The sequence below is a fragment of the Mustela putorius genome, unplaced genomic scaffold (genome assembly GCF_011764305.1).
Source record: "Mustela putorius furo isolate JIRA1106 unplaced genomic scaffold, ASM1176430v1.1 tig00003863_pilon_pilon_pilon, whole genome shotgun sequence".
Classification (NCBI taxonomy): Eukaryota; Metazoa; Chordata; class Mammalia; order Carnivora; family Mustelidae; genus Mustela; species Mustela putorius.
Window position 1 is genome coordinate 19,624,028 of NW_025422015.1, and position 12,945 is coordinate 19,636,972.

General features: G+C 38.2%; 1 protein-coding gene across 1 annotated transcript in view; it reads left to right on the forward strand.

Moving 5' to 3' along the window:
* The window catches only part of SGK1 (serum/glucocorticoid regulated kinase 1), a 108,149-nt gene that overhangs the window by 36,915 nt on the left and 58,289 nt on the right, over positions 1-12,945 (forward strand). The window contains exon 2 of the mRNA XM_004740240.3: positions 5,235-5,450. Within this exon, the coding sequence (XP_004740297.1) occupies positions 5,235-5,450 (216 nt within the window). The remainder of the gene's footprint in view (positions 1-5,234; positions 5,451-12,945) is intronic.

Sequence of the window (12,945 nt, forward strand, 5' to 3'; positions counted from 1 at the left end):
CCTTCTGGAAAAGAAGGAGGTGTGGAGGTCCCTTTTTATAGCCTATTGAATTATCCAAATAATTCCCACTAGAAAACTCGGTTGCTATATCTGAATTGAAAGTAATTGTGGCATCATATAAACAAAGTCAGTTTTCTCTAATAAAAACACATGCCCCCTGGAAATTGCAGAGTTGTGTCCGACGTCAAGGTCACTTGGATTTTAAGGAAAGCACAGCTCTTCACTCCCAGAAAACAAAAGGAATGATGAGACGAGCATTATTATGAGTTCACAAATAAACACCTAAACACTCTGTAAGTTTTCTGCATCAGCTGATATCATAAGCAGCTAAACCATTTTAAATTAAGAGTAATATCTGTTTACTATTACATAAGAGGGAAAAAAAAAACCCACAAGTGGAAAATCCCTAGAAGCTGGCCAATCTATTTAATCACATCTGGCAATTTTCTAGTCTGCGGGATTATTGCTTTTTTTTTTCGAATAAAGAAATTAATAAAACCAGGGCAGACTGCATTTAACAAAGAAATTGGATTAAGATTTTATGCCAACGCTGTTCAGTAAGAGGAGCCCTATGGGTAAGGGGCAGGGCCGTCCTCTTTCACCCCCGATGTCTGGAGAAGTAATGGCTTCTGAAAAAATCGTCGGATGCAGTTGGGAGAACAGGCTCCTATAAAGCCCGAGTGAGGGAATTCTGCATGTGTTCAGGGTGAGGAGGATGTCTCACCCTGGTCTACGTTTGTTTACAAGGCTCTCCACCGACGGTTGCTGAGTAGCTCGGAATAAAACCAGGGCCCAGATGGCCGAGGAGTCAGGGCAGCGGCTCACATCCGGGCATTCACTTCTCTCACACACACACAGCTGCCGCAGCCTTCCCGGAGCCATTGTGACTGGTCTCTGAGGAGCTCCCAAAGCCACTCGCAGGCAGCTACTCCCTCCGGCAGAGCCTGAGGGGACACAACAGGCCTGCTGTAGCTCCAACCCCCTCAGGGGCAGAAGCAGTGGTGCTCCACTCACCGGTTTTGGAGGGCACCTTGCTGGACGCCAAGGCCTGAGGGGGAGCCCCGCGCTTCACTCACCGCCCAGCCACTCTCCGGAGATGGAGTAAACATCATAAACCCAGTCCTTAACCAGGCCTGGATAAACCACCTGGGAGGCTATAAAGCCAACAAAATGCGCAAAGGAGTAGCAGGGAAGGAACGTGTTGAAGTCAGAATAAGGACCCAGCAGAAGGAGATAAAGCATTTCAAGATCGATAGCAGGTCATGAATGCCAGCAACAGTCCCACAAAAAGGATCACTGCATCTCCTTTTGGAACCCCTTTCTCCCTGGTGCTTCTGGAAAAATGGAATATTTCTAAATTTCCCTTGCCACATTCTCTGTGGAGAGAGAGAGGCAGTATCATGTTCCCATGTCCTTAACACTCAGAATGGGTTAATTTGTTGAAGGTTATTCAGAACCCTGGGCCTTTCTAATGAAATATCACCCACACCCACACCTTGCCCTCCTGGAACGTGTTAAGGCACAAAACACATTCCTACTCTCAGAAGACTTGGGTAAATCACATATTTCAGAGTTTAAGTGGAATAGATTCTAATAACCAGAGCCCCTTATCTTACAGAAATATGAGCTTAGTACCTAGATCCAGCCAAGTCATTGGATTTTTCCCCCAAAGACTTCAGTAGAATATGGCTGTTTGTTTCAAGTCTCCAATTCTTGTTTGCAGCTTGAATCTTTCCTCTGAAATTCAGACTTGATGGTCTAATTGCCTATTTGATAGCTCACTTTGATGTCCTAGAGTCTTAGCACCTCTGAAGTCTTTACTGAAAGGCTTCCTGCCTTCTCAGGCCCTCCCACCCCCAGTGATCCTGATCAATCTTCTCTGCTTTATTTACTCTCTTACATATTATAATTCACTTATTCATTTTACGAATCTTTATGAATGAAATGAATTTTTTTTTAAAAAAAAAGAACGAGGAATGAATGAATGAAAGTTAAAATGTTGAGAACATTAGATTGTTTTTGAGAAAGTAAGAAGATGGGGCTCCTGGGTGGCTCAGTCAGTTAAGCACCTGTCTTCGACTCAGGTCATGGTCCCAGGGTCTTGGGATCAAGCCCCACGTAGGGCTCCCTGCTCAGCAGTGAGTCTGCTTCTTTTCCTCCCTCTGCCCCTCCCCCTGCTGCTTTTCTCTCTCTGGCTCTCTCTCAATTAAAGTCTTAAAAAAAAAAAAAAAAAAAAGAAAGGAAAAAGTTAGAAGATATCAAATCATTTTATTTCTACTCCATGGAATTCTACTTCATACTTATTTCTACCTGGTAGAATAACTTAAGGGGGTGGCTTCGTGGCTCCGTTGGTTGGGTGTCCAACTCTTGATTTCAGCTTAGGTCCTGGTCTCTCAGTTGTGGGATGGAGTCCGGCATCCGGCTTGGTGTTCAGCACAGGAATCTGCTTGAAATTCTCTCTCTTCCTCTGCTTCTGTCCCTACCCCAGCTCATGCGCTCTCGCTCTCCCTCAAAATAAATTTAAAAAAATAATAAAAAATTAAAAAAAAAAAAGGAATAACTTCAGGAGTTAAATTGTGACCCTTAAAGGTGTGAGGTCTATTTAACTAGGGTTTTTTTTTTTCATAATCTTGTTTATTTGTTTGCTTGGGGGGGTTGTTTATTTGTTTTGTTTTTAAATTTAATTGCACTCCCAGTTTGCCATAGTCCCTACGACTCCCTATGTTCATATGCTGGTCTTAGGCCTTTACACATTTCCTGTTCCTGCCAGCCTCTGAAGACACTGAGTTTGCCAACTTCTACCCTGGTAGAAATTGGTTCAATCAATTGCTTAAATCATTAGGTATAGTTTTGACCACATAATAATTTACAGTGTATCTTTAGGCAAATTACTAATATCTTTGGGTATCTTCTAACTCTGAAATTCTATAAAGACATCTATTGGTTATTTGACAGCATATGCTCAAGGTAATCTGAACTCTTTTGGATAATTCTTAGCTGGGCATCAAATGAAATGACAATTCTCTATGTGATTCTTAGTCCCAGTGATCTCTAATAGACAACAAATCAATTAAGTTTATAGATCAATGTGTACTTTGAATTGAGATATAATGTCTCTAAATTCTCTTCTTTTGATAAAACCAGTTTGTTTTTTCTATAATGTAATGAAAGCTTAGATTCAGTCACAGGGACATTCTTTCATTATAAATTGAATAACTGTAAGACAGTATTATATAAGATTTGCTCTAAATAAAGTTGTCCATAAATTTAAGATATACATTTCAATATACTAAAATTCTTAATCAGTCAGGCCATATAAATTCATTTGAAGATAAATCTCCTTAAAATTCTATTCACAGAAACCCCAAAGTTAAATCTACTTGGCAAAAGAGACATTGATAGTAAGCCAGAATAAAAGATTGAATTTAAAACAAGGTTGGCAACTAGTCAATAATGGTCACCAGACTTCAAGCTCAAAACCCTCCGAATATAGTACTACAAACAATTTTCCATCTCTAATGAAATTTAGTACTTTTCAGATTGATGAAAAACACATTTAGTCTTAACATCAGGAAGAGAGATTCTATCATAGTTTCAAACTTTTAGAGTTTCATTTAGACTTTCATTAATAAATCAAATAAACACTGTGAAGATACCTACTAATATGTTAATGGGACCTTGGAGTGCAAGAAATACTCAAGGATACCTCCCAAATATTAACATATTTATTAGGATGGTAAACCTGAAAAGAGAAATGGCTATTGAAAAAAGTATATATAAATAAAGCAATTAAAAGACACATATGTAACCAAAGAAAGAAATATGAGGATTTTAACTTTAAAAGACATTGTTCTTTGAAAAATTACAATGTAAAAAGAAGGAAAACTAAAACACCTTTAATCAATGCATATAACAATGAATATAATAGTTTTTATTTTGCCTGTTAACTTTCTTGTTTTATCTGTAGGTAGAATATACATTTTTATATTTGTAATTATAGTGTCTGAACAATTTTGTATTTGGCCTTTTTTTCCCATATAATTATGTTCTAAGCATTTTCCATACTACCAGAATCTTTATATTTAATTTTAGTGGTAGCATAATATTCCACCAAATTTCTTAATTCCTTTTTTTGCTATTGCAATTTTAGTTTCTTCTCAGTCTATCCTTAAAATATTTAATTGTAACATTACTAATTATAATTCAATACTGTCATTTCATTTCTTTGTTCTTTTGCTATATGCTAATTTCACCAATTAGGCTAAATCCTCAAGAGTTTCAAAGATAATGGAAGACGCATATTAAACCAAGATACATTTCTAGCATTCAGTGACCACAAATCTTACAGTGCTGTAATGTTTGTTAAAATTCTATTCTCATAAAGGAATAGATTTGGATTCAAGGTGACTTTGCTCAATACCAGCATTGTGCCTTGGGGGAATTTGCTTCAGCTCTCTGTGCCTTTGTTTTCGCATCTGTAGAATGGAATTAGTAATAGTAAAAATTGTTCTGAGGATTAAGCAAGACAACCTATGTCAAACATTTACAACAATTCCTTTTATATTTAAAGTGCTATAAAACAATATCACTTTTCATATTAGAAAAGCTTTCTATATTCTCTGTGCCTTATAGGAATTCTACATGTAAAGAAGACAAGTGGTAAGTTTTCAAATTTTAAAAACAACTATGAAATAATTTCTTAACCAGAAGCAACTTCTTTTATAATCAAGTTTTTTGCAGTAGTGAGATATATGTCAATTCATTTAGCAGCAATTGGGTCTTAAGCTAGCAATCATAGGTTAGTGTTTCCTCCAGTAAGAATGGCTAGCAATTTGTCTAAGACATTTGTGAATCATTCTGTCAGCTTTATCATAATAGTAAGAAAAAAAGTAAAATAGCCACCATGTACTCGAACACTATGTGCTAGGCAAAACAACTGGGCATTGAAAAACATTGTAAAATCTTCATGACAACCTGGAAGGAAATATTATTATCCCAATCATCCCCAGATGGGGAGACAGACTCAATGAGATGAAATAACCAGACAAAAACCACACATGCCTAAGAAGTGATTGGTCCGAATTGACCCATTTGGATTGTATTAAGACTTGAAAGATGGAGAAGTCATGAGACTGAACTCTCCTTTCATGAGTATTCCTCCACCAAGTTTCCCACTGGAGTCTCGTTAAATATCACAGGAAGTAAAATGCATTTTCTTCTTTTGTGTCTTGTAGGTACGAAGATGGATCAAGAGCCCAATGGTCAGTGTGGACAAGCATCAGAGTCCCAGCCTGAAGTACACAGGCCCCTCAGTCATGCACATCCCTCCAGGGGAGCCCGATTTTGAGTCTGCCTTGTGTCCAACATGTCTGGGAGACCATGCTTTCCAAAGAGGTGTTCTCCCTCAGGAGAAGGAGTCATGTTCATGGGAAACTCAGTCCGGGTGTGAAGTAAGTTCATTTTTGTTCTGGATCCATTATCTGAAAGGATTCTAGGCCAAGCATATTTAATACATATGTATGAAGCTTCTGAGGAAAATACTGAATGTGACATTTTCTAGCCCACTGTACTTAATCTGGGAAGGGGGAGAGGGAGAACCTCAAGCAGGCTCCACACCCAGCATGGAGCTTGATGTGGGGCTTGATCACACAAACCTGAGATCATGACTAGAGCTGAAATCAAGAGTCAGACGCTCAACTGACAGGGCCACCCAACCACCCAGTACTATTTTTTTTAATAGCCTTTATTTACTGGAAAAATTTTAGCTCCACAGCAAAATTAAATGGAAGATATAAAGATTTCCCATGTACTCCCTGCCCCCACGAAAGTACAGCCTCCTCCAGACCCAACACCCCTCACCAGAGTGGTATATTTATGCCAATTGATGAACCGATGTCGACATATCATCAGCCAAAGACATAGTTTCCATTAGGGTTTGCTGTTGGTGTTAAGTTTGGACAAATTTATAATGACATGTATCCATTATTAGAGTATCATATAGAGCAGTTTCACTGACCTAAAAATCCCCTGTACTACTCCTGTTCATCTCTCCCACACCCTGGCAACCATTGATCTTTTTATTCTTCACAGTTTTGCCTTTTCCAGAGTTGGAATATAGTTGGAATCATACAGTATATGATTCTGACTTTCATGCAAAAAGTATATCGTAACCCTCATTGACGAGTTTATAGCTTTCACTGAAATATTTATCTCAATATGATTTGACCCACAGGAGAGCACCATATCAACCCATATTTCACTATTTTCCCCATGGGTAGTACTCATATTTTTAATATATACTCATATTTTTCACTAAGACTTATTCTTTTCCTACTCTGCCAAGAGTTTTGTTTTTTTATTTTTCAATTTTGTAAATCTAAGAAAGCCAAATAACTGGCTTACCTTGCAGGTTTTAAGATATCAAAAATTTAAGATTGTATTTTTCACGTATAACTCAGTGAGGCTTATATTTATTTTGATTTTTTAAACCCTTAGATTAAATGCTTATGTTATTTTTATTATCTTATTGACATAAAACCACAAATTAGGAAGACAGAATATGTTATTACAAAGTACAATTAATTGCAAATCATCTACTGATACATTATTTTAGAACAGTGCATTATAAGATGATAAATGTTAATAACTCCTTCCTGCCTTTTTTTTTCCCCTGAAGGAAATGCTTTCCAGAGATAAAAGAATCATTTCAGCTGTTAAAAATGCTTGAATCTGAGTTCAACTCTAGGATATGTGATATCTCCGAATCTTTTTCCTGCCTACTTTCTAAGGTTATTGGAAAAATCAAATGAGATAACACATATAAATTATATCATAAACTAGAAAGTGCCATGCAAATAGAAATCATTATTACTTATGCTGATCTTCATAGTAGCTAAGCCTATGAATCTGTAACACTAAATTAGACTTCCATTACTAAGTTAACACTTTGCTGATCTATGAACATTTGTCATGGCGCATTTGTTGTTTAGCTAGACACTGACTCAACTCCAGGTTGACCATAAAAGACAATAAATAGATTCTAAATGCAAGGATTGACAAACTTTTTCTGCAAACGGCCAGATAGTAAATATCTTAGGCTTTGCAGGACATTTAGTCACTGTCATTTCTGTTCAGCTCTGCCCTGTAGGGAAAGCAGCCATAGATAATATACAAATGAATGGGCCTGACTGTGTTCAAATAAAAGTTTTTATTTACAAAAACATGTGGCTGGTCCACCAGCCTTAGTTTTCAGACTCTTAGACTCTTAGAGTCTAAAAGACTTTGCCAACTCCTCAGAGTCTAAAGAACTATTCATAACTTAGAGGTAGAAAGAGGGCTCTAGAAATCCTACACAGAGCACAAAGGCCTAGTACTAACTGTTTACTTGAGGGCCTGGTATATGCCCCATTTGTTAGGAGCTAGGGATAGATTAATGAATAATTGGAATTCCATATAAGAAGAAACAATAAACAAAGAGCTGGAAGGAATTTAAGGCAACACTGTGATTCATCCTTCTACTTTATCTGAAATAATAGGTGAATCATTCACTGATTTACAATGGATAACTGCCTCTGACTTTGCTAAGTTTTTTTCTTAAGGTCACCACGAATCAAGAAGACATTTGATGTGTTAACAATTTAACAATGAACTTATATTTTCTGATCTTATCAGAATGAAACCATGAGATAGTTCCTTGAGAAGGTGCCTCTGTCTTTTTAGGAAGTGGCCTTATATGATGAGAAGAAGATGGAGAAGCTGTTGATACACAGGGCTCGTAGTAAAGACTCTTAAATTTTGCCTCCAACAACTCCTGATGTGGATAATTTTTTTAAAGATTTTATTTATTTATTTGACAGAGATCACAAGTAGGAAAGAGGAAGGCAGTGGGGGAGGGAAGCAGGCTCCTGCTGAGCAGAGAGCCCCCTGTGGGGCTCGATCCCAGGACCCTGGGATCATGACCTGAGCTGAAAGCAGAGGTTTAACTCATTGAGCCACCCAGGTGCCCCTGATGTGGATAATTTTAAGTAAGTCATTAATTCTTCCTTTCCTTTCAGTGTTCCCTCCTATGAAAATCAAGATTATTCACGCTTGCCATCTGGTCTTTCCGGGGGTTTTTTAGTACTTTGAGGATGAGGGGTTTTTAAAACATTTTGTAAGTGTAAACTTATGTATAAATAGTGTGCTGGAGTCAGGCAACCCACATTCTGATGCCAGCTCTGCCACAAAGTCAATATATGAACTTGAGCAAGTCACATAACCTCTCAAACATATGAAGAGCCTAATCCAGTTAACTCTAAACCTCTTTTTAGTCTGAAATCCTATAGTTGGACTTGATCTATAAATGAAAATAAACTCTGTATCTGGCATGAAAAGATAAAACATAGAAAATGAGGTAAGAATGCTTCAAATAAAATAATAGCGCAAATAGAGTACTAGTCCCTTAAGAATATGGGGGAGGGGGTGGGTTCTGACTTTAAAAATAGTACATTCTAAGGGCACCCAGGTGGCTCAGTTGGTTAAGCAGTTAAGAGTCTGACTCCTGATTTTGGCTCAGGTCATGATCTCAGGATTGTGGGATCGAGCCCCCCATGGGACTCCGCACTGAGTGTGTAGCCTGCTTAAGATCCTCTCCCTCTCTCTCTGCCCTTACCCTGCAACTCATCTGTGTGCCCTCTCTCTCTAAAAAATAATAATTCAAAAATAGTGCATTCTAAATGCAACTTTCAATGGCCAGAACTTGGTAAGAGTTATATTGCAGTTACTTTGTGCCAGGCTTTGCTAATAGTCTAGTTAGGGTCCTTTAAACATATTTCTCCCATGGAAGATGTTAGGATATATGTATTGCAAATATTGTGATATCGCTAGTAGTGCTGTCTAAAATGGACTGTTTACAAATTGAACAGAGCTTTATGGAAATGAGATGGAAAGATGATAACACTGAGCTACGTAAGTTGAGTAATTACTACTGAGTATTACTGAGTAATTACTGAGTAATACACACTAGTGGAACTCAAGTTGTAGCATTTCTGTCTGAAATCAACTTTTGGTCCATATAGAAATGAAGACTGACGTAGCTTTCCATTGGGTACATGTTGACTAAACATATTTACAGACTTTGTTCTGTACCATCTCTCACAGCACCTTCAACATCAAGATCAACCAAGCTGAAAGGAAAAGAGAAAGATCTGTTTTAGAGTAGGAATAAGGAAGGAAATCTAGAATGAAGGAAAGCATAGGATTGGTTTAAGATGGCAGCCTGACGGTATAATGTCTTCCCTCCTTCCTGCTCTAAATGACAGGAAAACATACACACACAAACATTTTCATTTATAATATTGCTAGAAAACAGGACATGCCATTGTATAAATAAGAGACAATGAGGAATCTCTGAAAAACAGAAGGCAGGTAGGATTATGAAGTCCAGAAGGAAACCAGAATCCAAAAGGGTCATATCAAAGAACTACTCCAACAGATGGGAACACTGCAAGCCTACATATTCGAAAGGACTCCGTAAGTAGGAAAATAAAGATGTTCTGGGCAAGGTCTAATAAAAGGAATGTAGTTTTAGCAATATAAATTTTAGACAAGATACAATCTAAGACAAAACAATTTTGAAAAAACAAAGAGGAATATTTCACATTGATGAAAGATACCTGCCAAGAAGATAAAACATTCACAAACCTGGGGCACCTGGATTGCTCAGTTAGTTAAATGTCTGCCTCTTGATTTCGACTCGGGTCATAATCTCAGGGTCATGATCTCAGGTTTGTAAGACTGAGCCCCACATCAGGTTCTGTTCTTACTGGGGAGTCTGCTTGAGATTCTCTTTCTTCCTCTGCCCTCCCTTTGCCCCATATGCTTGCACTCTCTCTCAAATAATAAATTAATAAATCTTTAAAAAAAATTCACAAACCTTTTTGTACTTAATAAGACAACATGGAGGTCTCTAAAACAACCACTAATAGAAATACAATGAAAAATTAGTTGATTTGTGTCATAGAGGGGAGTTTTTGTCATGCTTCTAGAGTCTTCCGAGAAGACTAAAAATAAGTCAGGATAGAGGATTTTAATAAAACAATTAACGAAATATGATTTATTTAGAAATTTGTATCTAATAAACAAAGAAAACACATATTTTAAGCATACATGGTACAATTGCATAAACTGACCAAGAATTAGATCATGAAGCATATTTCATCAAATTCCAAAAAGGCATAAGTCACACAGACCACACGAGCTGATTACAATTTGATAAAATTAGACACTAACAACAACATGAGAGCCAACTGCCATCCCCGGCCAATCCTTTCACCTAGAATCCACAAACACCCTACTATTAACTCTGGATTTATTTAGAAAATGAAAAGAGGAAATTAAAAACTTTTAAGTACTTATTCCACTGCCAAGAAAATGCAAAATGAAACTATGAGACTGTATTTGTTTTGAATCGATTAGATTGTTAAAAGTTGAAAAGATTGATAATGTCATATTGGTGAAAACATCGGCCAAAATGTTACTGGTAGAATTTTTACGGCAATGTTCCTCTATTAAAAATTCTTAAGATCTCATACCTTTTAATTTAGCAAATCTGTGTGTCCACCTTTACCCTCAGTACATCCTTGCTTGTGTAATGCTGGGGATGGGTACAATAATAACCGTTGTGATATTGGAGGTGGCGGAAAAAAAACAGGGGAGTGGGGGACCATCTGTGGGTAACAAGACTGTAAACTCAGAGGGAATTGTTGATTATGGCATCTCCGTATTGTGGGACAGTATATAGCAGTTAAAAACAATGCCCATATATACTGATGTATCCCAAGTTATATTAAGTTAGGAAAGCAAGTTGAAGGTGAATAATATACATGTATATATATAAAATATGCATATTATATATATACATTAGCATTACCACATTTTTTTAAACTTCATATTTTTCTCTCAATGTGTATGTGTGTGTCTATCTATGAATGTGTGCACACAAGTTTGTATATGTCTGTGTGTAAAAATGCAAGTAGAAAGATCTGGAAGTATGCTCACCAAACTGAACTGGTAATTACCCCCTTCTGATGATTAGAATAGAGAAGTAATGAGGTAAGGGAAAGGTAGTCAAGAAGGACTTCAGCTTTGTCTCTACTGGTTGAGTTTTTCAGACCATAATAATATATGACCCATGAGTTTGGGGAAAATGCCATGCCCACCAGGAGACTCACTTGTAGAAAGTAACTAGTTACAACTCAGCCTATCGGTTGAAAGTCAGGCACCATCACTAAGATGGTTTCCCACCTCAAAACCATTCCATCACTACAGAGAAAGACTCCTGGAGGAAAATGGACAGTGCATGACCTTTGTGCTTCCACGGCACCTAGCTTCTACTTCTGTTTGTCAGTTATGCTGCCCTGCCCTGTTTGATGTCTTCATTGTGTCCATTTATTCTTTACACTCTCTGCAGTCATAGGGTCTAATGTTTGTTCAACTTCCTGTCTCCTCCAGACCCTGTATATGCACTGTAAGTTTGAGGTGTTCTTTTTTTTTTTTTTTTTCCTCATTGCCTTTATTAGCTGAAATTGAAATTTTGTTCATAAAAGTTTTTTGAACATGAAAAGCAGAAACTAAGGCCACAAACTCTGCAGCCCATGCTGGCTGGAAATCCTATGCATTCCAGAGGCACTGCATGGCCAGGGCTCACGGCTGATTCTCATTAAGCTTGCCCTCTCATATGGGATAGATTTGGCGGAGGGAGGATTTCTTCAGACTCCTCTGTCTTCCAATGGAAGGCAGCTCAAGAGGTGCTTAGTCAGTGACCAACAGCTGAAGCCGGGGCACCCTGCACTGTTTTCCAGGCCCGAGTGAAGTCAGCCCTCCAGAAGGAGCCATCTGACTGGGAGAAGTTATTAACATGTTACTACAGACAAAAGAATTAACCCTGAGTCTTTGCTGCGATGAAATATAAGGTCACTGCCTCTTCTTCCTCCTCAGAGACTCACCAAAGACAATAATAGAAGGCACTTCTAATGAAGCAGACTTTACACAGTTCTGGGAGCGAGTCAGCCCCAAGAGGCTTCTTCAGTGTTTGAGAGACCTTACCTCCATCTGTTGGGCTACCACGGCCCAAGGAGGCGCACCGTTATTTTATTTATTTCCTCTCAAAATTGTTGAGCTCTTTCTTTGAAGCCCAGGAAGCTCAGTACAAAGTGGTCAGCTGAGCAATAGTTTCCATGCTGGCTTACTTTCATATCGCTTTGAGTTTTTCTGATCCTTCTTAAGAGGAGGCTATAAAAAATATACTTAAATCATCCAGATGGCTTTATAGATTTCTGGTTTCTTTCAATTTACATAGTAAAAAAAATTTTTTTATGAAGGCTTATAGGGAATAAAATAATAGTGCTTCTATTGCCCTCTTCCCCCAGTTTTCTACTCTTGGCATGACATATTATGGTCTCCGAAGGATGTAGGGTGATTTCTAGGCTTAGCACTCATAATGGTTCTTGTTCTGCACCGAATTTTATGCCATGTAGTCTTTGGGAAAGCTCTCATCACATAAAACAAAAGATGAGACCGCTAAGTGGGGAGGGGGGACAAGAAAAAGAGCCCCCTTTGTTGCTCTGTATATTGAGAATATAGTGGAGTAGATGGCATTCTATCCAAAATCCTGGGTTCTACATCAGGCTCTGCCTCTGGCAGATCACGTGCCTGTAGTCATGTTTGTTTGTTCTTCGATAGTCTGAGGCTCTCCTGCAAGCCCTGAAGAAGAAAACAGTGCTGCCCACCTCACAGGACCCCTTGGTGAGAGGATGAGGAGCAAATGAGCTCATAAGAAAAACAAAACCATAAGCAGGAACACCTGGGTGACCAGACGTTTAAGCACTGGACTCTGTTTCTGCTCAGGTTGAAACTCGAGGTCCTGAGATCGAGCCCCCTATAGGGCTCTGCTCTCAGTGGGAAATC